Source organism: Hemicordylus capensis, chromosome 5 (assembly GCF_027244095.1).
Source record: "Hemicordylus capensis ecotype Gifberg chromosome 5, rHemCap1.1.pri, whole genome shotgun sequence".
Lineage (NCBI taxonomy): Eukaryota > Metazoa > Chordata > Lepidosauria > Squamata > Cordylidae > Hemicordylus > Hemicordylus capensis.
Window position 1 is genome coordinate 72,118,227 of NC_069661.1, and position 27,886 is coordinate 72,146,112.

Here is a 27,886-nt window from a genome sequence, read left to right on the forward strand (position 1 = left end):
GGGAATCCAGTGAGGAATTCCCTTTAGCAATACAGGAAGGGGCAGAGGGGCCACATGGACATGCAAATAGCCTCTGCACATGCGCGGAGATCAGTAAAATGGTCCTCACATGTGCACAGAGACCCGAACTGGGCTGCCTGCGCTACTCAGGGGGAGGCCAGCAGGGGTGGGTGGAGCTGCTCCCCCCCCCCACTGCCACCCCCACCACCGCTTGTACTTACTTGTAACAAGTATTCCCCTCCTGCCTCTCTATACTTAGCAAAGCCCCCCTGCCCTTTTCTTTACTGATGAAGTATAGCTAACTTCGAGCTGGTTGAGCCAGCTCAGTTCTGGCTCAACCGCAATAAAACCGAGCCAGGTTGGCTTGAATTTGATTCGGGCCGAACCATCATATCTGGTTTTGTGCACACCCCTACTCACCACAGGTGTCATCCACTGATACATCTGGATGACCTTCCATTCGTATTTTTTTACCCAATATGTACTTCATCTCTGCAATAGTCTTTACTCCAGTTATAAATATTTACTTCTGAAGCTACCAAAGAAAGAACATGGATATTTAACCTTTCATCTCACCCAAAACACTGGCTGGCATCCTAACTAACAAAGCACCAGTGCAAAATGAGAAGCAGTGGTGTAGCAACAGTGCTTCCAAAGAGTGCCAGACTAATACTGCACTGGTGTCTGTGTGCATGGAGGGGGGATTTCATTTACCTTCAGTTCCCCCAGAAGCCCTCTGTGTCACCCCAAAATATGTTTCTCAGGCTGCATGACTCTCAGGTGCATATTTCTGAGTGGCACAGAGCGCTTCATGGGGAAAGGGAAGTCATCAAAATTTGACACCACGGTTGAGCCAGCAGTGCAGCTGAATTAGTCAAACTTTTCAGAAGCACTGCCACTTCTCTCGTTGCACTGGTGCTTCATTAGTCAGAATGTTAGCCACTGATAAATCTGCCCAGTAACTTCTTTTTTGGAGAGTACAGCCAAGTCGGGGAAGCTATACAATAGAGAAGAGGTAGACTAAAAAGAGACACTGAAAGAAGCGGTAGCTTTTAATGTTCATTCCAACTGACACCTGACTACAAACCCTATTAGGATGCAGGCCATAAAAGAGATTATATTAGGGAATATTTTGATGAAATCTCTTTCTCTCAGAAAAAAAGGAAGATGTAGCAAACACAAACTGTGCAATACTGATGCATGACCTGGTTGTCAGAATTAAGCTATATCAATTGTATGTTTTAATAGTTATGTCAACCATTAATTATGCACTGTTATTTAGGAAGCATCAATTAATTAAATACTTTTCCTTGATAATTTAGCCATTATTTAAATTGCCTTGATTTAAATCAGTCTACCTTGATTAGATGCTAAATAAACAACATGTACACACACTGCTGAGTCCATTTGGAGAAAAGTTACTCACTTCTCTTCTCAAAAGTGCATTTTACTAGATGACTGGCCCCTGGAAATCACTGCGCACAGACTTACATGCCAAGAGTGCCATCATAAAATCAAGACTGCACTTTGTTGTGGGAACAGATGACTATGTATTTGCTCAAATTAATTGCATGTACAATGAGACTGAAGGTTCCAGCGAGTTATAATGAAAATAACCCTTTTCACCTTTTCCAACAAATAGGTTAATTGCTTGGCCCTGCCAGACTTACTAGAGTTCTTGAACTGATTTTCACAAGTAAAGGAAGACTCTGATCTGCTGCCCTTCTGTAATGTTACAAAGAAGCCTATAGATGTGACAGGTTTTCTCTCGACATTGTTTTATCAAAACACACTAACTGAAATGATATGAGAAACTAATACAAATCTGCCTGTAAATCTCAATGGAGGTCTGAGATTGCCTTTATGTACAGAACAATTCATTGAGTGTGGGGGAGGATCCACGGCTATGGGTCCTTCGATAATTCCTATTAGGAGCAATCAAGACCTTCAGCCTACTTTGGGTTCTAAATAAGAAGGGGTTTGGAGGCAGAACGAAGCCCCAGAGGAATATTTCAACCCACAAATGACTGATTTCTCTCTCTTTCTCAGACACCTCAAACTGTGAATAGACAGTCAGGGGGAAATCCTGACTTGGACTCTTGTTTTTGGCAAAGGCCAAGAGTCTCTGATGGAAGTAGATAAAAATCTGATAAACCAACATCCAAGCATTCTTTCTTACAGGGCTGTGTGTGGATTCCTGGTTTTATCTAGGGGAATGTGGGAACAATTCAGTATTAAGATAATGCTTGAGTTTATATTTCTATTCCCGTGTACCTCTGAATACTGGATGTGTTCCTTAATAATTGTTTCCTTGTTTGAGATTCAGAATCTGTATCTCTGTTCACTACACCCATGACTTTGAGTGAGACAGCCTAACTGTTCTGTGTGTGTGGGGAAAGTCTTCCTAAGGGTAAGAAGATATGCTTTATGCCTGTAAGAAATTAGTAAGCCACTATGGCTACCTCAAATTTTAAGAATGCTTGCCACAAATTATTGAAAATATACTGGAAAAAGGCAGGTTGGGAGTACAGAGAAATATGCCCTAGATAGCAATAGCAATAGCACTTACATTTATATACTGCTTTATAGCTGGAGCTCTCTAAGTGGTTTACAATGATTTAGCATATTGCCCCCAACATTCTGGGTACTCATTTTACCGACCTCGGAAGGATGGAAGGCTGAGTCAACCTTGAGCCCCTGGTCAGGATCGAACTTGTAACCTTCTGGTTACAGTGCGGCAGTTTTTACCACTGCGCCACCAGGGGCTCTTGCCCCAAGTAATGGAAGATGGGTTGTGGCAACAGATCCTCAGTACCATCTTGTTGCTTACAATGGGTTGCACTTGAGAATGCTTAAAGCCTGCTTAAAGTAGAATAGATGTTTTGTTCAGTTACAATAACAACTGTACCTGTAAACTAGTACAGGAAAGCAGACAAAATATAAGCTGGGGGAAACAGTTAAAAGCCAAAATGCTAACAAGTGGGTGTCTTGAGCAAGCAAAACACATTTATACAAACACTTTGGTATGCCTAGCTGTTCATACACCACACACTGTTTTTTAAAAAGGCAACCTGTTGAATATTTAATAATATTGTTTAGACTAATCTGCAGAAGAATATTCATTCAGCCCAGCAAATCATATACAGGGTAATTTTCTTATCTGCCACTGTGAGGAAAACATGATTCAGAATGAATGGCAAGGTATGTGGAAAGTGGCTGAGCTAGTAAGTTTAGCAATTGGTCTCTTCTCCTTAGAGAATTACTGAATTATTAAATTCACCTGTATTATGTATATAGCTACATATCACACTAGAATATAGCATGCACTTGATTTCAAAAAGCTTTTTATGCATGGAATTTTGCAGATCTCCTACTATGATGGAGTTACAAACTTGTTCTGTAGCCTACTTAACATGATGACTCTCCAGAGTCATTTATGTAAATGAGAGAATAATTACTGCAACATCACAAATATTTATTTATACAAATCATGGCATGGCCCTCATTACTGAGTGGTCTCATTTGGCTTTCCACTTTTCCCATTAAGCTGACATTGGGAACAATGGGGAAATGTTAAACATTTTAAACAAACAAAACCCTGCCTAGGAGTACAATACTTGGCTAATCTTAATTTGCTAACACTTCACATAAAAATTTTCATTCATAATAACAATTTCTGAAAATGAACCATAAGCCGTCATTTTCCCAACAATTCAGGCAGTTCCAGCCTAAAGCTGGGCCGCTTCCAACACTAGAGCCTGTTAGCACTGCAGTTGTGAGAACATTCTAATTAAGGGAGAAAGGCAATTCAGCTTCATTATACTAGGCCTCTCCAAAAAGTTAACAATATTTTAAAGATCAAATATTCTTCGGCTGGAACTGCTTTGGTCTGAAGGCTATACCTTGTATCTTAAAAATAAGTAAGCTACCTTGCATTTAAGACTGCCCCTTTTACCCTCATAACTAAGACCGTATTATCCAAACCATTATTCCCATTTCACTGGATAAACTCTAGACAGCGCACAATGGTGACATTCATGGTTCATTAAGGATGCCCTTTGCTTATTGGGAGTACATCTTATTGGGAGTACATCCAGAAACATCCTGAGGAGAAAAATAGTTCATACATTTTATACACAAGACAAGCCTTGAACATGGAGCTGAACAACTCAGAGACATTTGGCTGTATGGAATCTGTTGCTATACATATAATTGGAACCTCATCTAAAACACTCCTCAAGTGATATGTAACCATGCATTATGTTGCGGCCAATCTGAGGCTCTCCAGCTATTCTTGGACTATGACTCCCATCATCCCTGGCTACTGGCCACTGTGGCTCGAATGATGGGAGTCTAACAGGAAGTTGGAGAGCTTTATACAATTACCAAAGCACCACACCAGCAAGTCCCAGTCCCTGTAGTTCACAAGAACAGCATTTGTCTATAGTGACAAATACAGTGTCACTGTATCTACAGTGGGAGAGATATTCCCCAGGATTGGGAACTGTTGCTGACATTCTAACAAAGCACTTGCATGACAAGCAAAGTTGAGCGGCTGTGAAGACTGCATAGTTACACTAAAAAGTGGGGGGTTGTGAAATTGCACTATAGCATTCTTGTGTGAAAGTTCCCTTTAAAACAAATGAGGTGTGCCACAGATTGCACAACTGTTGTGCAAGTGCAAGCACACTCATCATCCTCCTGCAAGCACTTTGTTAGGATGTCAATCACTGGGCACAGTATTGTAGATGACACATGTACAATCAAGAAGGAATTTTGGGAATTTAGCCTCCTTCTTCAAGAAATGAAGGACTGCCACAAGAAGACATTAATCCACTCTATCCAAAAGTTAAACCACCTGATGGCATAGCTGGGAAATGGCTTGACTACCAAGCCAGAGGTTGTTGGTTTGAATCCCCGCTGGTATGTTTTCCAGAATATGGGAAACAACTATATTGGGCAGCTGCTTGTCTCAGTAATAAGGGATATTCTGAAGAAAGGTGTTCTGGGCAGGGAATGAACATTCTACTCTCTGAAGTATCCTCTGTAATATGAAAATCCAGAATTGGGAAACTCTCTCTACATGCCCTTACTGTTTGCATTTGATGAAGACTTCAGTCAATAGATTGATCTAAATTGACTGAGACAACAGAAATAAGTGGGGAAATAGTGCTAGTTTTGACTGATAGCAGTAGTACAGTAGTCTAAAGATTTGTCAGTCAAAACCAGCAACCAGCACTTTGACTGTGTGTGAAGTGTGCCAAGCAGCCACACAGACACTGGAGCTGTTCACACAACTGTGAGCGCTCACAGGGGTGGGGGAGGCAGGGTTCAACCAGCCTTCCCCTAGATGACCACTCACAGCCTCGGCAGCATCCAAGCCACATGACCAGTGCTGCTAAGAGCAGCACAGATGAATCTCCGCACTGCTCCAGGAAGCACTGGCAAACAGAGGCTGGGACTCATTGTCCCAGTCTTCGTGAATCCGATTATGTAGCACATGACACACGTTTCATTGGGGGATTCCCCCAAGTGTCAAGTGAAATAGGCACCTGTCTCTGTGTGTGGCACAGCTGAAAGCAGCCTGTGTTCACACATGAGGAGGTAGCCGGGGGTAAGGGAGCACTCACTCCCTTAACCTCAGCTAACAGTTGGGCTTAAAAGCCAGGCTAGGCAGCTCTGTCCAGCCGGGATCAGGCCCAATCCCGGAGGTTTTCATGCACTGCCTAACTCAGGCTGGATGTCCCTACCCAGGTTGGCTGCACATGAGAACAGCCTCACCAAGTGTTATGCGTAAAAGGTGATACTCCTATCAGGAGTTAATTTCCCATCTTTACATTAGCTACAATTTACAACCTCCACTATTCTGCTTTATTTTTATTTTATTTATTTTATTTTTTATTTAATACATTTATATACCACCCCAAACCAAAGTCTCAGGGCGGTTCACAATCATAAAACAACAATACAAATAAATAAAACATTAAAATAAATTAATGTTGATTTAACTCCAAAAAGCTGCTTAATATGAAAACAATTTACAACAATATGTAAAATTACAAAAGCTAAAAGGCCTGGTTAAAAAGATGAGTCTTCAAAGATATTTTAAAAACTGCTAGAGAAGGGGAAAGTCTTATGTCTGTCTTGGAGTGACAACTGAGAAGGCCCGTCCCTGAGTGGCCACCAAACGACTTGAAGGTAGCCACAGATGGGCCTCCCCTGACAAACGCAGTGGACGATGGGGATCGTGCAGAAGACAACGCTCTCTTAAATACTGTAGGCCTAAGCTGTTTAGGGCTTTATAGGTTATAACCAGCACTTTGTATTTTGCCCAGAAACTTATTGGTAGCCAGAGTAACTCCTGTAATATAGGAGTGATATGGTCTCTTCGAGATGACCCGGAGACCAACCTGGCTGCCACGTTCTGTACTAATTGTAGTTTCCAGATTCTGTACAAAGGCAGCCCCACATAGAGCGCATTGCAGTAATCAAGTCTGGAGATTACCAGCAAATGTACTACTGTTCTGAGGTCGTCAATCTCAAGAAACGGACGCAGCTGGCGTATCAACCAAAGCTGATAAAAAGCACTTCTGGCCACTGCCTCAACCTGAGAAAGCAGAGAGAGGCGTGAATCCAGAAGCACTCCCAGACTGTGTACCTGTTCCTTCTGAGGAAGTGTGACCCTATCTAGAACAGGCAGGTCAATATTGTTTCCCAAGTAACAACCCCGCGCAAGTACTTCCATCTTGTCTGGATTCATTCTCAGTTTGTTATCCCTCAACCAGCCCATTACCGCCTCCAGGCAGGCATTCAGGGAGGATATGCGTTCTCCTGATGAGGTTGACATGGAGAAATAGATTTGGGTGTCATCAGTGTACTGACAGCACCCAGCACCAAATCCCCAGATGATCTCTCCCAGCGGTTTCATGTAGATGTTAAAAAGCATTGGAGACAATATGGAGCCCTGAGGGACCCCATATAAAAGCTCAAGTTTTGAAGAGCAACAGTCTCCAAGCAACACCATCTGGAATTCGCTCAAGGGATAGGAGTGGAACCACCGCAAAGCAGTGCCTCCTACACCCAATTCCCTCAGACATTCCAGAAGGATACTATGGTCAATAGTATCAAAAGCCACAGAGAGATCCAAAAGGACCAATAGAGTCACACTTCCTCCATCAAGTCCTAATTGGAGATCATCCATCAGGCCAACCAAGGCAGTCTCCACCCTGTGGCCCTCCCGAAAACCAGTTTGAAATGGGTCTAGATAATCAGTTTCTTCCAAGACTGCCAGGAGCTGGGAGGCCACCACCTTCTCAATCACCTTACCCAACCATGGGAGGTTGGAGACAGGCCTGTAGTTATTAAACTCTGAGGGATCCAAGATGGTCTTCTAGGTCTAATAATTGCCTCCTTTAAACAAGGGGGCATCCTGCCCTCCCTCAGAGAGGCATTGATAATTGCCACCAGGCCCTCCACAACAACCTCCCTGCCAGATAGTGTAAGCCACGTCGGGCAAGGATCAAGTAGATAGGTGGTAGGACGCACCGTTCCAAGCAGCTTGTCCACATCCTCAGGAGTCACAAACTTAAAATGATCCAGTTTAACCACACAAGAGGAGTTGCTCGATACCTCTGCATCTGATACTGCACCAACTGCGGAGTTGGAGTCTAAATTGGCTTGAATATGAGGGATTTTGTCCATGAAAAACTCATTAAAAGCGTCACAGTGGGCAACTGATGGATACAATACAACTCTTTTTTTACTTATGACCTCTGTGAAAAATCCAGCCTTCTGGGAAGGTGAGGAGAGCTAGACGTATGGTAGTGAGTATGAATTGTCCCCTTTGCTAAGAGGGTCTGCCTCGATTTGCTTTTGTGTGGATCACTACATGTGAGTGCTGTAAGAAATTGCCCTTAGGGGATGGGGCCATAGCTCAGTGGAAGAGCATCTGCATGCTTGCATGCAGAAGATCCCAGGTTCTCTCCCTGGCATCTCCAGGTAGGGCTGGGAAAGACTCTTGCCTGAAACCTCAGAAAGCTGCTGCCAGTCTGTGTAGACAATACTGAGCTAGATGGACCAATGACCTGATACAGCAGCTTCCTATGTTCCTATGAGAAGAGAAGTCCCAAAGCCAACACTTATATACCTAACAGAGACCCGTTTTTCTCCTTTTGTACTGTATAATGATAACAGATACAAAGGTGTGTTCTCTCTCTTCTCTATACCATGGTCCTAATCCACTAACATCTTGAAGAAATGAGTCCCGGGGTGGGGGTGGGGGGGTGAGGTGGTGTACACAAAGAGTGTATCATCAGCTCCCTGAGAAGAAAAGTAGGGAGGAAAGGAGGGAGGAGAGAGAGAGAGAGAGAGAGAGAGAGAGAGAGAGAGAGAGAGAGAGAGAGAGAACAAAGAAACGAAAAGCTAGGGAGGCCAGTTGAAGAAGTGGGCCTCTTTTCTTCCTTGCACATACTCAGGCACTTTCATTCTCTCCTTTCCTATGAAACGTTTGCTGACACAAGCACATGCAGCTTCCAGAGTATCTGGAACCTAGAGAACACACACTCAGGCGGGTGATAGACCTCAAATGTTCTCAGTTCCCTATTGGCATGATGGGAGCGGGGCAGTAAGAGTGAGAGGCCACTAGCAGACCTCTTCAAAGAAAGGAGGGAGACTGGGCTAGCTGCCCGCTTTTCAAATTGCCCAATGGCAAAATTAGTATCTGACTCCCGATGTGGACAGTATCATGACAAGGGTTGGGAATACACCTAAAGAGTTTGCCTCCATTCTCTTTAGCACTATACCTCACTCTCCATATTACCACATGCCTTAGTAAAGAAATCTGATTTTTAACCATTATTCACTTCTCTTTTGTTTTGATGTCAGGTCCTTGTTTCAACAACTGAAGGGCTATTCCTTTCTTTTCCATTTCCTGTTCCAATATTTCTTCTTGACAGCACTTTAGTAATGCTTGACTTGATATGCCTGTCTCATGTAAAACACTAAAAATGTTAAACATTCCTGAAGGTAAAGAAAAGCAAAGTGTTCAAACTGACATACCATGTGTTTTGACTGAAGCAGCAATTCTCCATCAATATAATATAGCAGTTTGCATAAGAATTTCACTTAGAATAAATGGCTCTCTTTACGGAATAAATGGCCTAGACAAAAATATTGAGGAAGCAACTAAATTAATAGGTGTAATATAATATAACAATATACTAAAACATGATGTGCCTTGCAGTCCTATACTGCAAAATACTGGAAAATATCTATTTTAGATCTTATAATATCCACGATAAAATATTTTCTTTCCTTCCAGCCACTAATATCCAGGGGTGTGCAAAACATTTCAACATCGAAAATAAAATGCCCTTCTCAAGCTCAAAACAAAACACCCTTTAAATAAAGGACATGTTCTGAACTCAAAACGAAAGAAGCCCATTTCAAGTCTAAACATTTCGACGGTTTGATCACCATTTTGGAGGACTGCTTTTCCCTTGATGGTTTGTTTTCTGGCACTGGCTTCCGATTGGCTTGTGATGTCCTTGCTTCTTGGTTGGCTTATCATACACATCAAGTGTTGTCATGGGCAACTTTGCTCCCATTGGATGGGTGAGGAAGGAGGGAGCCCAAAGCAGAAGATGCTCTACTTGAGCTTATGGCTATGCCTGCTGCTAAGGGAGCTGCTATGGCAACTGTTGCAATGCTAGGAAGTAAGGAGTCATAATTGTGTGTGAGAGAGAAACTTGTGCCAATGATGTTACTGCAGCGCAGGCACTATGGCTGGCAGTAGATTCTGGGTCAGTGCTTCTTTTGTGGCCCTTTTTGGATTGTGTTTGAAATGTGTGTTGGAGGGACAGATTCCCTTTTACGATGTGCTTTTACAGTGTTTTTCAAGGCAGGGTTGCAAAATGCATTGCAAATTGTAATGCAAAACTTGTGTGTGCACTCTGTGTGCAGCTTGTTACAGCCATAGGGAACAATGGGGAAATCCAAATCACCCCATTGTCCCCCATGCATAGCTCCTAGGGACGCCAGAGGGTTGGCTAGTAGGGCATGATACCTATCACCCAACCCACAAAAGAAATGGGAAAGCAGTCAATTTTTAATCAATCTTTAACCTTTCCCCAAAACCTCAATAGGATCTGACAGGGGTTTGGGGGAAAGGTTAAAAATTTGTTTCAAAATCACCCACTTGCCCATTTCTTTTGTGGTTGGGTGGTACATAGCACCCATTATGCCCTACCATCAAAACCACTTTGGTGTCCCCATAGGAGCTACCAATGGGGAACAATGGGGTATTTTGAGTTTCCCCATTGTTCCCTATGGCCAAAACACTTGAAACCTTTTGAGGTTTGTTCTGTCAAAAAAACCGGGTCAACTGCTATTTCAACAAAACGTTTTGGCCATCTGCATTTTGTATCAAGCTCAAAACAAAACACAAAATCTGTTTCATGCACATCCCTACTAACAACCAATATTGAAGAAATGTGTGAAATCTTTATGTGATTATGTATAAATATTAAAAATATTGACATACAAGCAGGCCAAAGGTTATGAGATCACATTATAAGCCTAAATAGTGCTGCTTCTATTCCCTCTGTGCATCCCAGTGGCAGAGCATCTGCTCTGCATGCAGAGGGTCCCAGGTTGAGTCTCTGGCATCTCCAGGAAGGGCTGGGAAAGTCTCCTGCCTGAAACCCTGGAGAGCCAAACTCACTCAGTGTAGGAAATACTGAGCTAGATGGGCCAATAGTCAGACACAGTATAAGGTAACTTCCTCTGTACCCTTTCTTTTTTTTTTTAAGAGTTCTCCTTGACCATAGAATGGTTAGAACAGTCCTTGTTCAGTCCTTGGTGCTCTGTAGGCATCTTGATATTCAAGAACATTAAAGCCCCTGACTATAGACATATCACTGAGATGACTTGAATGAATGAATAAATATTTATTTTGATCACCAATGAGAAGCAGAACCACAAATAGGAACAATGCTAATCAATACTTATATACCAGTCAACCAGACACACTGAGAACAAAGTAACATTTTCAACAGATTAAAACTCATTTCCCTTTCATTCTACATCTATTCTATTTAAACACATACAGGTGGCCCTTGTTATACACAGGGGTTCCGTTCTGGCCTACAACTGTGGATAATGAAACTGCAGTTAACAAGACCCTGAGTCAATGGGAATTGGGAGATTAGGTTCCTCAACGTTTAAAAAAGGGCTAAAAAAAGCAGGGAAGAGGCAGAAATAAGAACAATAAAGTACTGTACCATGCTCTCTAGGTCTCCAACTGACCAGCAATGCTGCCCCCAACCCTCAATTCCTCTGTTTTTCTGCAAAAAATCATGGGAATTTTTTTAAAAGAGCCACGAAATGGCTCCCTGCTGCAAAATGGTGGCTGGAAATGACATCAGAAGTCATTTCCAGCCACCCAGGAACCACGGAAAAGTTAATTTTGCCTAGTTTTTGAACTGTGGATAACGAGGTTGGGTCTTATAGCTCAACTACAGATACACAAAACTGCGAGTGCCGGGACCATGGTAATGAGGGCCACCTTTATCTTCTGTTGACTTAATTCACTATTAAGCACAACTTAGCAACGTTTAAAGATAGCATATCATTTGAATCCACTAAAAAGTAATTTACATAAAAGTTATCTGACCGCCCTGGAAAGTCTATTTAAAATGGCAGCAAATAATAACGATAATGAATATCTTTGTGAGATGTCTTTGCTTTCCCCAACAGTCCTTAAGCAATTCTAGGTCTAAATATGTATGATACATAGAACAGCACTAACTCCTCCATTACACCTCTCTCCCCACCTCCCGTCTACAAGTTTACCTTGGATAAACAATTTTGCTGGCAGGTGGAGTGTATCACATTTATGTAGAAGATAGGGAGAACTGAACAGGATATGTTCACACAACAGATTTGCACCCTTCCTTTTGTACAGACAACATTAAGCTGATAGGCAGTTGGCAAAACATTCTGAGAGGACCAAATATCCAGGACATTTTGAGAGGTTCAGTCCACTAATTAAAAGTGTGATCTTAATCAAACACTTCGCATATTTAAGTACCACTGACTTCGGCAGGATTCTGGATTACAGCTGATGAACACTCATAAGCAGTTTCTTTCATCAAAAACCAGGGATGATTTGCACACATAACATCTGTAAGATTATAGAGTGGAATTCTGTGATATTTAAAGAAAGTAATGGAGGAGAATGAGCTTGAGCTAGTTAAGAATTTTTTTTACTGGCAGTTCGCATGGAAACTGCATTTAAATAGAAGCTGAAGGACTACTCCCACACCCTACAAAATACGGATGGCTGCAAAGAACCTGGAAATATCATAATTCATCAATAAAACAAATTAATTAGGCTTTAGACTGGAAAACAGAGAACAAATAATCTGCAGACTACATAAACTATACTTGTGTTAAATGCAAGGAATATTTATTCAGTTTGATTATCTGTTAAAATTCCTTCAAGAAACAAATGTTCTTTGAAAAATGTATCTTTAGTCTGATAATATAATTTGATTAAAACAAACAAAAAAAAGAATAGAATGTAACTTACCCCATGTGTGGTTAGTCTCTTAAACTCAACTATCACCCGTCACATGGAAGATTAAAAAAAAGAAGACTCTTTCTACAATGCACTTCACTTTTTTGTTCCTATAACAGGAAAGTTTATAAACCAAGCAAAGCAGCACTTTTAAATAGGCCCTGCTGCACATATCATGCATGAAAAACCAGTAAAAATAATCATGTTATATACATTTGTAGGAGGAGACATCTTTACCTTAAGAATATTGTTGAAGCTGCTAGAAAAGAAATTTTCTGTTTAGAGGTCAAGAGCAACTATCATTTCTCCATTTACAGGCAAATTTACTTAAACAGCCACTACATGCAAAACAAAGAGAAGCAAACAGGGGCAACAAAAAGTGGGGAACCTTTAACACGAACAGTTGCATTCAGAAACAAAACGCAAAACAGCAAATCAAACCAAGGTGGACTCAGCTACAGGAACAAGGCACAAGCAGAACTGTTTTGTAAATATTGAGGTTAGCACCTTTCAAGATATTTGTTTTTGGTACATGCCATTATCATGAAATAGAACTTTCACTCACCAAGGCAGAAATATGTGAAGCATCAACTGAGACCTCAGGGGTTCTTGTAGTGTTTGGGAGTCTGTGAGGATTACGGGCTATCGCTTGGCACCAGCCCAACATTTTCTCCTTCCACTTATCCCTTTTCAATTTCTGAAATTCTGAAAATAATTTACATTCCCTGAAAAAGTGATAGGCTGACGCTCTTGCATGTATGTCTCTGGGCATGCAACTATATTTGTTTGATCTGTGTATAAATAATAAAGCCGTATTCTCAGGGGGGAAATCCACACATAATAATCCTAAACACATTTCTATCCAGAAGCAAAGCCCAAATAAATGTGCTTGGGACAACAGCTTCTGGCATACTTATGAAGCTGAAATAAATGGTACCTTATCCTAAGTTTTTTAAAAAAATTAGGAGGTGTGAATTGAAATGCACAAACATATATATATATTTAAATGTAATATGAAAGTTGTGTATATAAGATTACGTTCCATGCACTGCTGGAAACATTCCATGCAAGCTTTTCCCAAATTCAAAATATATTATGTTGAATTGGATCCCCAGTGAAGGATGGTGTAAATAAGGATGAATATTGCAATCTAATAACAAAGGCTTATGGTTTTTGTTTTAAAATAATATTTCCCATTGACTACAATGCAAGAATATAAATTAACTTGATAAAAATATCAAATGTAAATTTATTAATACTTTATCCTGGAATAGCACTGATAGAAATTGTGTTTTAAATCTACTTTTTAAAAAATCAGAAACAAAGAGACACTGGTTTCTCACTTCTCGGTCTTTTGGCTAAGATCGCTTCTCGGCCTTTTGGCTAAGAAAGCATTCTCTACTAAAGTATCATTGCTGACATCCAGAATAGCACTGTTCTGATGCAATGGTAGTTGACATCCAGACCAATGCTGTGTTGTTGTGTGAGTGGTTTTTTAATTATCTCTCCTTCCCACAAGCTCACCGTGCCTTCGGAAAACATTCCCGAGAGGCACAGGGGACTTCAGAGGGAAGGGGAGAACATAAAAAAGTACTCTTCTCTCCTTGCATAACAGCACAGCCCCCTTGAAACAACTAATTTTTATAAACCATTTTATTTCATGGTTAGTACTGGGAAATGCAACTAAAATGAATTCAAAATAGTGGTGTTTTTTTTTAAAAAATGCATTAGTTAAATATAGCATAGACTGAGGGAAAGTTGTATTTCAACTTGTTCTCATCTGGCTGGAAGGAGTATATTAAATATCATCTAATACACTAAACAGTCTGGAGAATAATTGCTTTTCCACTTGGAAATGTAATAATGTGTACCCAGCATGCTGAAATAAGTACAGCTGTAGAAGTCTAATATCAATTCTTCCCCCCGCCCCACTTTTAAGTGAAATCCCCTGCTCTATGAGATCCTAAATGATGAGCAGAGGAAGCCAATTCTTTTTAATTTGCAGAATCATCCATTTGCCTCACAAGCTTTCATTTTGACCTACAACAACATAGCTAGGGCTGGAACCTGCTCACTTGCTATTCTAATCATTGTTATAGATATCAGAATTCCCAGTATTTTGAATTAGTGGGCATTTCACCAGCATTAAAATAAACAGGTTCTTTCATTACTTTTATTGCAACTGGTCCAGAAAATTGGGTTCTCACCCAATTGTCTCCTGCCATAGTTTAATTAAACTTTATGAGGGCAATAATAGGTAACTCCACAAACATGTATAACCTTCTCTAAGTCCATAACTATTTTTCATAATGAATAATAAAATGATGATGATGATGACGATGATGAGTAACACAAAGCTTCTGATCCAGTTAGGTTCAACAGTTGGGCAGCAAAATTTGTGTAAAGTTGTGTTCTGCAAACATTTCACTCAAAGATGAACAGGCTAGCCTATCCTTTGATGATGCTGGCCTTTCATGTATACAAAGGCCCCCTAGAGGAGACCATTATACACCAATACCTAAGTGAAGGCATACAGGAGGGAGTTCCATTTCACGCTACAACCACAGATACAGAAACTGCTAATATTGAGTCATTGTGGCAATGGAGAATTGGCGATTAGGTGCCTGGTCGCCAGAAAACATGAAGGAAACATTGAGAAAACAAAGCCGCCCGAATACCACCAAATCAGGAACATAGGAAGCGACCTTCTACTGAGTCAGACCATTGGTTCATCTTGCTCAGTATTGTCTACACAGACTGGCAGCAGCTTCTCTGAGGTTGCAGGCAGGAGTCCCTCCCAGCCCTATCTTGGAGATGCCAGGGAGGGAACTTGGGAACTTTTGCACGCAGGCATGCAGGTGCTCTTCCCAGAGTAGCTCCATACCCTACAGGGAATATCTTACAGTGCTCACGCATGTTGTCTCCCATTCAAATGCAACCAGGGCAGACCCTGCTTAGCAAAGGAAAACAAAAATTGCTGGATTTTTTTCTTTTTTTAAAAAAAAGAAGAAGAGCCATTTTGAGGCTCCAAAACACAAAATGGCATCCAGAAATGGCCTCCATGGGCATTTCTGGTCACCCCCAACCCACCAATACATGAGGTCAACACATTCCCGCTCCCCCCATTTTTTCCAAGTATACCAAGTTGCGGATACGTAAATCCACGGATAAATAAACTGCAGATAACGAAGTCTACTGGTATTATATAGACACACATCTCACAGAAAATCCTTCATCCTAGGAGCAAGTTTGATTTACATTAAGTAATACTAGTCTATAGCACTATAAGAACGATGACTAATATTTACAGTACATAGTTATTTTCAACAAAGTGCATAAAGTAGTTTACATAGAAAACAAACAAACAAGTCATCTATTCAAGAGTAATATTGTGCAATATGGTTGCTACAGCTGAAAAAGGGTCTTAGTTGGAATCTAAGCTTCTTTTTGGCAAATACAAGAGACATACTAGTCTATCTCAGATGTTGTTCTTTTTTCTTCTACTGCAGTTTTTCACGCTGCAGCACAGTATATTTCTATAGCTTTCAGAGGTGACATATTGGATAAATTCAGGGGCTAATGTCAAAAGGAAGGGATATGGAAAACTATTTTATTACTCACTGGATCGCTGCCTTATAATAAACATTATCCAGGCTTTTACACATGGCATTTCTCTTGACAGTCATTCCAGGTGAAATTTAGTTGTAACGTCCTTCGCCAAATTTTTTAATATAACAGGTGGAACTGTTTTTCGTTAGCTAAAGGCTGTCAGCTATATTGATGTTTCCTACTGAATGTCACATATTCATGCAAAACTCAGGCATCCATTGGACTCATCATGCTTAGAAATGTATGATGCCAATTCAGTCCAAGAATATAAATTTCCAAAATAAAATAAAATAAACACAAATAATAAAAAATAAAATAAATAATGAATAATAATACTAATTCAACTTTAGTTGTTAGCCACCCTATAACAAACTGTTCTCTGGTGGCTCACAACACAACAGTAAAAACATCCAACCAAAACACATAACAAACATCAAATCAGAACACACCAACAAAAAACAAGTTGTTCTATTAAGAACTAATCAGCCTACTTTCCTTTCACTGTCTCTACAACTGGACTATATTTGGTTCAAATCAAGGTCCACAGGTTAGATCTCTTGCACCTCAAATGTTCATGTGTCTGCCATCTTAGATCGGGGTGGATGACATCATTACAGATTACACCATTGAGGTGTCACTCATTACAACTGTACCAAATTTGGTTCAAATCAGTCAGACAGTCCTTAAGTTAGTGCATTTGAGCCTGAAAAGTTCACACGTCCACCATTTTGAATTGGGGTGGACCCCCTCATGATCTACACCACTGAGGTGTCCCTATGTGTCCCTACAGCTGTAGCAAATTTGGTTCAAATTGGTTAAGTGATTCACAAGTTAGCCCACTTGCACTTCAAAAGTTTACGCACCTGCCATCTTGAACCCCCACTCTCAGCCACCCCAATCACAGCCTCCCCTTCTCACCCACCACTTTCAGCCATCCCATTCGCAGCCACCCCCTCCCCCAACCACTCTCAGCCACCCCCTCTCCTCCACTCTCCACTCTCCACTCTCCCCTCTCCCACTCACCGACACCATCTCCCTTCCACACCAGTGTTCCCTCTAAGGTGTGCGCATGTATGCGTGCTCACAAGTTTTTTTATGTCCACTCAGTTAATTTTAGGTCCTGCTCAGGTTGATCAGGAAGGCCCATTCTGAATTCATGTGTACATACTGCCTTGATACTGCTGCCCAGAACAAAATTCATTCCGCCCACAGATGAAAAAAATTGAAGGGAACACTGCTCCACTCACCCACTTTCAGCCACCCCTCTCCTCCCCGCCACGACTTTCAGCCACCCCCCTCCCCTCCCCCACTTTCAGCCACCATACACATAGCCACCCCCTCCTCCACTCTCAGCCACCCTCTTCCACTCCCCCACTCTTAGCCATCCCACTTGAAGCCACCCCCTCTCCTCCACTCCCTCACTCTCAGCCACACCACTCAAAGCCACCCCCTTATCCCCTCCACCACTTTCAGTCACCCTACATGCAGCTATCCCCTCTCCACTCCCCCAATCCCAGCCACACCTCCCCTCTCCCACGCTCGGCCACCCGCTCACCGCCCATCCTCCATTCTTGGTCACCCTACTCACAGCAACCCTCTCTCGTCTCCTCCACCACTTTCAGCCACCCTACATGCAGCCACCCCCTCTCCTCCACTCCCCCCCACTCTCCCATGCCCAGACACTCCACTCACATCTACCATCTCCCCTCCACTCCCCCACTCTCAGCCACCCCATCATCTCCCATCCCCCACCCTCAGCCACCCTCTCTCGTCTCCTCCACCACTTTCAGCCACCCTACATGCAGCCACCCCCTCTTCTACAGTCCCCCACTCTCAGTGACCCCTCCACTCCACTCTCAGACACCCTCTCTTCCACTTCCCCACTCATAGCCGCCCAGCTTGAAGCTACCCCCTCCCCTCCCCCACACTCCACTTGTTCACCATCTCTCCTCTGCTCCTCCACTCTCAGCCACCCCTCCCCTCTGCTCCTCCACTCTCAGACACCCCACTCACAGCCATTCACTCCCACTCTCTCAGCTCACCCAACCACCATTCACTCCCTCAGCTCCAACCACTGGCATCTGACGCACTGCTGAGTCTCCTCACAAGGAGGATGGCCAAGCCAGGGCAGGAGAGAGTACCAAGGGCCATCCATGCAGGCTGGATGGGAAGCCCCGGCTTGGCTATCCTCCTCACAAGGAGACTCAGCAAGGAGTCAGAGGCAAGCAGTTGGAGCCAAGGGAGTGAGCTGTGGCTGAGTGACCTGAGGGAGTGAGTGATGCCGCTGCTCTTTTTTTCTGCCCTCCTGCTCCTACTTAGAAGTAGCTGCCCCTCCACCTGTTCCTCAACCACCTCCTCTGTGCGCCCCCCCCCCTCTCTCGCCAAGTGTTGCCAGAACTCCCACGAGATGTGCCATGTACCATGGGATTTGCTACATACCTCTTAAGGCTTTTATATATAAAGAAGATCAGTTAGATAAGTCAAAATTAGTGTTTGTACAGAAAAGTAAGCTCTCTTTCTAGAGCACAATTAAAGTTAAGCACCTTAACAAAAAGTTGATCAAGAGACTTTAGCTGTCTCATTCCTTAATGAGACTATGAACAACAAAAACAAAAGGACATGCATAAGAAGTACTGTTCCACACATAGATTAAATGGCTTAGTCCTCTCTATTGGCAAGATTCCTATCAGCAACAGGGTGGGAGCATTTTCTTTAGCTCTCTCTCTTTCTCTCTCACACACACTGTGAGCTATAAAATGACTTGGCAAATGTAAATAAGATTGCCCAGCTGGAACAGCAGGGGTACCTGGCTAAGCTCCTATGTGGTAGCAATATCCCACGTTATTGTATAGTATCAGCCACTTTACTGAGTCAAAAATTACTAACTTTATTCCTATTCATTCAAACACAAATGCAGAGACATATGGACCAGAGTAATGAAAAACAAATGTGCTTTTTTTGGTCTGCTCCCCTATGCTAGCTTTTTGGAATGGCCATTTAGAATCATTCATGCACAACTTGAAAGATTATGTCCTAGAGAAGCAGCGGACAGCTGGATATCGAGAGGAGACTCACACACACACATATACATATACACACACCACCAAAATGAAGCAAGCGTGATATAAGTGTTCTCAAACCAGCCTAGTTTGTTATAGCTATGTGTGTTAGCAAAAAAGGTCAAGAAAGTATAGTAATATACCATCAACCCAAGTAAGTTGATTGTGAGACGGGGAAAGTGTTGGTGCCCCTGATACAAAAGGGATAGAACTCAATCTGTATTGTTTGTCTGTATTGTTTTCACAGATTCTGGACTTTGTTTTTCTTTTGCTGATTGAGGTTGACGCTCTAAGAACTGCTTCTTAGCTTGAAAACTGGATGCTCATATTTCAAGAGCAGCAATATGATGGGTTGGAGGAGCGAAATGATGTACCCATTTGGTGAAAAGAAAGATATGATACTGAAGGAATGACATACCAGGTAAGGGAAAGACAACTAAATCATCAAAACTATTCTATCTTCCTATTCTTCAATCAGTCATATTTATCCCGGGTCCTTTCCCAGTTTTCCTGTATGATATAATCTCAATGATAACAATATAATAGGCAGAGGAAGGGTAGGCTCCCATAGTATTCAATATTTATTTATTTTTCAAATTTCTAGACTGCCCCAAACTTCCATGTCTGGGCAGTTTATAACATAAAATAGATTTTAAATGAAAACCTTAAAACAATTTAAAACCACATTCCAGTTAAAAAACATGAGTGACAAAATAAGTCTTTAGAGACTTTTTTAAAGCTGTCAGAGATAGGGAGTCTCTTATTTCAACAGGGAGAGCATTCCAGAGTTTCAGGCATGCATGTCAAGATACAACTAGCCCCCAAAACATTGTTCTCCTTTAAAATCTAAATACAGTCATTAATTCTTACTCTATTTGCATCAAAAGAAATTACCTCTTTGATTCCCATTCTCAGTAACAGTATCTACTATCATACAACACATCTCTGTTCAACAACTTCTAAAAATGAATGATCTAGAATCAAATACTAGTGCAGCCTTTATTTAAGGCAGCTTAAAAGAAGTCCTAATACTTTGACTTGCAGGAGTCCAACATAGTTGGATTTCATTAGCAAATGCTAAATATTTGTTATTGAAACTTGTCATTAATGAATTTTAAACAACAGCAACAAGGAACTGTTAATTTTAGGAAAACCTTTTCAAAGGAAGTGGGAGGAGGCATGGGAGAACTAAATAAATACCTTTCTCCATCCTTATTGTGCACAGTAATAAGCAAAAGAAGTCAAATGCCAAATAAAAAGTTCAAATTCTCCATTAACTTTGGCTAAAACCAACATTAAATAGCACCTATTCATAACCTCTGAACAAGCTTTCTTTCCATATTGCAATGGCTGACATGCCCCACAGTATAATGCAGACAGATCACAATTACTCATGACACTATGGAGCTCTAACACACACATCCATGGTGCTGTGCAAAAGAGCTGTTCTGGTACAACTCACCCTTCTATGATTGCAGATTGTGTGCTACTTGCACTAGGAATAATGCAAGAATACAAACAGAGCAGAGGCGTAACTATAATAGGGCAAGGAGAGACAGTTGTTTGGGGGCCCACTGCCTTAGGGGGGCCCCCCAGAGGCAAGTCACATGACTGACTCCCCCAGCCGCACACCGGCCTGGGCTTCCTTCAGTTGTATTCATCCTCCAAAAATGATGTGGGTGTTAAGACCTGGAGCTACCAGAACAGCATGTCTTTCTCTAGTACCATTAAATTACTTGCATCATCCATAATTTACAAAACCTTTAAAAAAATAATTTAGGATGATGTTCTATTATGGCACATATGATTACTATGCTTTTTGTTACCACTATTTAGCCTCATTTAAGATTTCTTTACTTCATAAGCTGTGCTTCAGTGAGGGGGGCCCCCCCATTTTAAAATCTTGTCTCTGGGCCCACTCCAACTTTGCTACGCCCCTGAAGCAGAGCACAACCTGCGATCGTGCAAGAGTACAAGAATAGCTCTCTTGTGCACTTCCCATCTTACTTAGCCTGCCTGCCGTAAATCCTACTCATAATCATATTCCAGTTCTTGAAAGAACATTAGGAAGTACAGGTGGCCCTCTTTATTCACAGGGGTTCCATTGAAACCAAGAATAAAGAAACCTATGAATAAAGAAACCACAGAAATTCCTATGGGAATTTAGGAGTTAGGTTCCTAAACACCCCCCCCCCAAAAAAACACCCAAAAAAGTCAGAATGGGGAAGAAATAAGAGTAAAAATGTGCAGTACCTGGCTCCCCAGGGCTCCAGAAATGCCACCCCAAAACCTACAAATCAGACAAATCTGGGGCAAATATTAATTAAAAAAAAGTTTTTTTAAAAAAGGAGCAAGCTTCAAAATGGCTCCATGCTGTACAATGGTGGCTGAAAGTGACACCAGAAGTCATTTCCAGCCACTCAGCAACCACAATTAGGATAATTTTAGCCTATTTTTGTACTACAGATAAAGAAACCAGGCCTAAGCCCCATTCTCAGATAAGCAAAACCGTGGGTGCTGGGACCGTGGATGATGAGAGCCACCAGTATTCTCTTTTCTCAATTTGGGGGTGTGAATGTATTTGAAATGCTTTAAACACAGTTTCAGATTCCAACTCTTATTTCAACAATGATAATTATTATGTTTTAAATTATCTTTCCTCAAAGGAGTTCAGGGCACTGTTCTCCTTCTCAATGTTATCTTCAGGACAATTCTCTGAGTTAAACCCAGAGAGAGACCGGCTCAAGGACACTCAGTGAGCTTTAATGGCTGAGCAGAGATTTGAACCCAGCTATTGTAAAGGATGTGGCTGGAAATGTTTTCAGGAAAGTCTCACAAACACACTCTATTACTCCTCTGCCCTTCTTAATTTATATGCAACCCTGTAGGGGAAAAAATTGACAAAAAGTGTTACCAAGACACTAGCCAAGAGATTATTCTCCCCACCACACCCCATCCAAACCTGTTTGGCTTGTTCATAGGACAGTTTTTATCTATGTTTCTCACCAACGTGACTTTATTTGCTCTTTAAAAGCAAAAGGCTTTAATTATATTCAAATTGTTCATACTGGTCTCTCCCACCGTCCCAATTAAAGATCAATTTAAAACAACAATTTTAAATCCTCTGCTATTATAATCTCATTAAGCTTTTTTTCCTTTTTTAATTCATTAGAGGGCCTATCTTCTCCTCTAGTAATCCCTTTTCCTCATAGATGCTGTTAACATTTATTCTCAGCTACAGTATGTTAAAAGCAGTCATAATATTGTTATTTATAAGAATACAGACAATCTTTTTATGTAAGTAAACATATAGTTTACTTACATAATGGCTCCCAGTTCTTTAGGCATGTCACAGGCAATTACTGCCCTACTGGCCTAACACAGTAATCACCAGTAAGAGCTTAAATAACTAAAATCCATTTATCCTGAAAAATTTAGAACCTACCATCTGCCATGATATTCTGAGAGCAGTGATAGGATTTTGAGTGGTGAACTTTAGACTGCATGTGCATATACATAAAGAACAAACTTGAAAAAGAAGAAATATGGCATCTGTACTAATGGCATGAATGTCTTTTACTTTAATTGACATGTAATACCCCCATTATTCGTTCTCAGAGCAGATGATTAGATCATTCAGGAAAGTGGCAATTCTATTGCACTTTATATTTTTTATGTTAATTAATGCAGCATATACTCAAAACTTCTGCAGGTTAAAATAGGACTGTCAGGAGGCTTAGACTGGAGAAGATTCATGACAGTGTGACTCTCTTTCCCCCAATCCCCAAAACATTCTCTAGAATTGGAAGGAAGGGAAATCACATGGAGGATAGTATAGCTCACTGTCAGTTGTTGATAGAACATTGCTCCCTTTCTTCCAGTCAAGTTTCAATTTCATGCTGGTTTTAACCCCTGCTAACTGGGCAAAAAGGTGCCTTTTTAACATGGTGATTCTCTTTATTTAGCAGGGGGAGAATAACTGGCCCTATCCAACCCCAGCACAGTACTTCCAGTGACTGTTCCTGGTGCCTATCATGTTTCTTTTTAGATTGTGAGCCCTTTGGGGACAGGGAGCCATCTTATTTATTTATTACTTCTTTATGTAAACCGCTTTAGAACCTTTTGTTGAAAAGCGATATTTTAAATATTTGGTTTTTGTTTGTTTGGGCACATCCATTTCTTTTTTCCTTCACAGCATGAATGCCAAGAATATAACCAAGATGTGATTAGGGCTTCCATTTTTCCCACACAATCCCATGCTTCTGAAATGCAGGTCAGACTTTGCTCAATATTACATAATGACATAATGCGCATACATTATTACAGTCTTCAGTTTAAGTCAAAGAACATAACACTGCCTTCATCCTCTGACTGAGTTTCCTGAGGATCTCTCAGTTGCGGTAGAAAAACCACCCAGTATTGCCACAGCCAGCACTTGAGAAATTGGGGAAGCACAGAGCCTAAGGAAAGGGGCAGGGCCAATTTATCCTGACGAGACTGCAACTATAAGAACCAGCAGTCTGCCGCTACACCTTGCTAGAGCAACATTCACCTATGTTGCACTGCCCAGCCCTGTGACTCTGCTTGGCTCTGCCTGAGGTCTGTTTGTCAAAGCTGTCCATGGTCTTGTACACTCATGGAGACCCTGGCTTAAGCTGGAAAAAGATAGAGATGCTCTGGCTTAATATGAATGCTGATCTAGTTAGTGAGGTGCAACATGCTCTAGATGGGGTCATGCTCTGCTTGGAAGACCAAGTCTACAGCCCTAGGAGTTCTCCTGGATTCAGCGTTGACCCTGGTGATGTTGGTAGCTTAGAGTGCCCATTATCAGCTTCAGTTGGTTCACCAGCTGCAACCCTACCTAGAGAAAGCAGATTTGACCTCAATCTCCCATCCCAGTTGGATTATTCTAGTGCTCTCTATGTTGCCTTTGAAGTTGATCCAGAAGCTTCAGCTTACAGAATGCTGCTGCCAAAATGCCTGAAGCAACACCCACTTTCCTCATCACTCTCACAGAGTGACAAGGAAAGTCACTCTAAAACCAGACATGATATGAGAGATCTGTGACTGGATATTTTAATGACAAGCAGAGGCAACAGCCCACTTCATTTTGGGGTTATGACACTAGGAAAAGTGAGGTTAACACTATGCAATGCCTCCCTGAACCACACACATAACCTGAAGCTACTATTAGCCACAGAGGGGAAAGAACCAGTATGTATTGCATCTCTCTCCATATATCCAAAGTAAATTATCAGACATCTGGAACAATCATACAGATCAGTAATGAGATCTAGTTGCCACCTACTCAATTTCTCACTGCAAGGAGATTCTTATTGGGAGCTGAATGACACACCCTTCAAACCACAAATCAGTGGAACCAGTGTGGTTAAGTGACTAGTAGGAGAGATTTGGATTCAGAAGCTCTAATGCATGCTAAGTAATGAATTTAGCAACTTTCCCAATATCATGCAGTATTAACTGTTCCTAATTATTTTTATTGAAATGTATATGTTTATTTAATTGCCAGCATCTACATAGAAATGAAGGAAGGAAATGAACCAAGGAAAAACACCACAGGAATTTACTATGCTCTAGGTTTGGTAACGGGTAAAATTAACACAGTGGGAGAAAACTGGATGAATATTGCAACCATTTCCAGATGCAAATGGTGGTGCTATAGTGCCTGTGATTCAGAGTCCTCAGTCCACATAAAAAAAGTACCTTGGCTATAATAACTGGTAGAAGCACCAGATGAACTATAATTCTGGCAATGTTGAGTTAGTGCCATTCAGCACTCCTTCCTCCATGCTGAATGGGATCAGCTTCACCCAAACTATACTGTTTATAGCTCCTTGTATTTATATGGTTTTGAAGCAGAGCTACAGCTGCCACAAGAGAGAGCTGATCTTTAGCTTGCTTCTTACTGCTACTGGTTCCAAGATCTCTCCCATCACAACCATGTGTGCTAAATTATTTGTTTTCCTGCTTCAGCTGGTACAACATTGGGCATATAATACATTCATAAACATTTTAGAAGCCATTACCTAGTATTGCATTGCTGATAATCCTGATTTGCCTACGGATATGACAATTGTTTCAAAAGCTTCAACCACAGTAGCATCTCAACAACCCATCTGCACACAGCCTATGAAGCTCTCTATTAAATGTAGCCCTACACACTATGTTGGAGATCCTAAAATATAGCCTTACATGAAACATTCATGCTTAGTCTTGTCATATTCATGTGCATTCAGAAGTAAATCCTGCCAAGTGCAATGGGACTTACTCTCAAGTGCACACAGCACTGCAGCCTTTGGTACTGATGGTTTCCAACTAATGTAGTTAAGTCAGGATTAGAGTTGGGTATACATCTATCAGAACAAATAGTACATAAGTTAAAGCGGTGAACAGCATCTATACGAATGCTGCCCTTGCATTAGAATGCTGTTTGTATGCAATTATTTTTCCTCGATGCCCACCAAAAATATGTACCTGAAGATTGGGGGACCTTCAGAGACATATACCACAAATAGCAGAGTGAAGGAGGGACTGGAAAAAATCACTGTACACAGGCAAAGGCAGCACTGCATGTAGGGGAAAGTAGCATTCGTATGGATGCTGCTCAGTGTTTTGTTTTCTTGCTGAGGCAGAGTATTTTCAGAGGCCAGTATAACGTCATGATCTCAGACCTACAGCATAGTGAATATTGAGTACATGCAGAATAAATGTTTCAATATTTTGACACATCAGCCAGGTTTGAAGTGTTTTGCATTGCTTACTGATTGTTGGCCCTCCATTTAATGAGATGTTTGAAACACAATTCCATCATAAAACAATTTACATATATTTAGAAAATAAACCCTTAAATTATGAATACATGCCTTAGGAAACAGGCTAATCCCTGGTGACCAATATTCAGTGCTATTCACATAACCTACAGAAGACTTCATTCACCCTTGCTCATCCCCTGGGCTGATTATCATGTCATTTTGTTTGCAGGGAATAATTATATGGTTTCCTTAGTCAAATGTAAAGCATGAGTCAATGCTACTGAAATGGAATCTGATTACAATCAGAAAATTTTCCTCGTCTTCTAGGTCTAAAGCATCCAGATAAATAAAAGGGATCTTTATATCTTAAAAACAGGCAGAGTTTTCAACCAACATTTCAAAACAATTAGAATGCAGTACAGAGTAGTATGGTGTAATGAGTACAGAGTTTAACTTTGATCAGAAAGATCACAGACTTGTCCCAAACCACCTGCTCATTGACAACCTGGAATTTGGAGGAGGTGGGGTTTCGCTCAAGGGAGATGGTCAAGGAAGATTACAGCTGAGGAGAAGACTAGAAGTAAAGTCTGTGAGATTAGGCAAGAGAGGAGAAGAAAAGAAAGAAGCTGAAGTCACCAGCAACCTTCCATTGTCTGGGTGAGACTGAAGAGGGCCCAATAAAAAAATAAAAAGTCATCTGTAGCAACAGCGATTACTTGCAGCCAGGTAGACCAGAGAGAAGGTGGCTTCACTAGGCATCTAGCCTAGTAAAGGACAGGGAACTGATTAAAAATTCCAGCCTGAAAGCAGCCTCTGTTGAACCAAGACTGGATTGGTGGGGGGGGGGGGGGAGAGAAGCGTTTCACATGAGCAGTGTGAAGCGCCATAAGAGGTTTTGCTGAAGAGTGGGCTTGACTTGCTCTCCCCACACACGAGCAGGCAGCTTGCCCTGGATGGCCGGATCAGCCACCCACTCGATTATCAGCTCAGTCACATTTGTGGCAGCGGGGATCAGGCTCCCCAGAAGGACCAGAATGCCCCGCACAAGTTGGAAGCCCCTCGACACTAGAGGGGTTGTTGTTGCCTCCCCGTCGGGGGTCATTTAAATGGGCGGGGGCATTTAAGAGGGCTGGCTGCCAGGAGCAGAGTGCTTCCCATTACAGCACACGACCAGTTGAAACGGGGCTGGGCTTCCTTAGCCCAGTTTCAGCTGGTCATGAGAATAGACTCAGAGAGTTTCTTGAGTAAATAACCAACCAGAGGCTTAAACTTAAAGAGCAGCTTTTACAATCTCCTAGGTCCAGTATCAAGGAATCTACAAGCCTGTGTCTGTGAATGAGTGGCCACTGTGGATCAGATAGTTTAGGAAAATTTAATATTGAGTTTAATCATGAGGTTGACCTAAACCTGAGTTCTAGCACTGCTTTTTTGAAAAAGGAATCTAAATACTTTTTAATAATCACTTCATCTTACTTTGGCCATGATCTCACGATGATGGTGAGCAAAGTTAAAACATTAACTGTGATCTGCAAGGCCGGGGTGCTCCCACAGAGTGTGACGTGAGAATGTTAGATTCGCAGGAAATCCTGGTCCAATCACTGTGTAACCAGTTGTCGATCCCAGTTAAATGTTGTTTAACCACAGCTATTTGACCAGGATTGCCTGGCAATCCCACACTCTCATGACATTCCGCAAGGCTCAGCAATCGTACTTAACTCTTTAACCGTGTTTGCCATCATCATGAGAATATCAGCAGCCTTTATTTTGTATATAGTTATCCTTTATGGTTATGCTAAAAAGCATATTGACATAATAATATCTTTCAGTTTAAAATACATCTTCTTTCCTTAACTGATTATTTTCTATGC

The 27,886-nt window shown here is 41.5% G+C and overlaps 1 protein-coding gene across 9 annotated transcripts in view; it reads right to left on the reverse strand.

Moving 5' to 3' along the window:
* The window catches only part of MARCHF1 (membrane associated ring-CH-type finger 1), a 236,564-nt gene that overhangs the window by 139,396 nt on the left and 69,282 nt on the right, over positions 1 to 27,886 (reverse strand). For 4 of the 9 annotated variants that reach the window (XM_053256290.1, XM_053256292.1, XM_053256283.1 and 1 more), the window contains exon 2: positions 13,143 to 13,282. The exons of the other annotated variants lie outside the window; for them this stretch is intronic. In XM_053256290.1, the coding sequence (XP_053112265.1) occupies positions 13,143 to 13,244 (102 nt within the window). In that variant the 5' untranslated portion in view covers positions 13,245 to 13,282. The remainder of the gene's footprint in view (positions 1 to 13,142; positions 13,283 to 27,886) is intronic. 9 annotated transcript variants of the gene reach the window in all.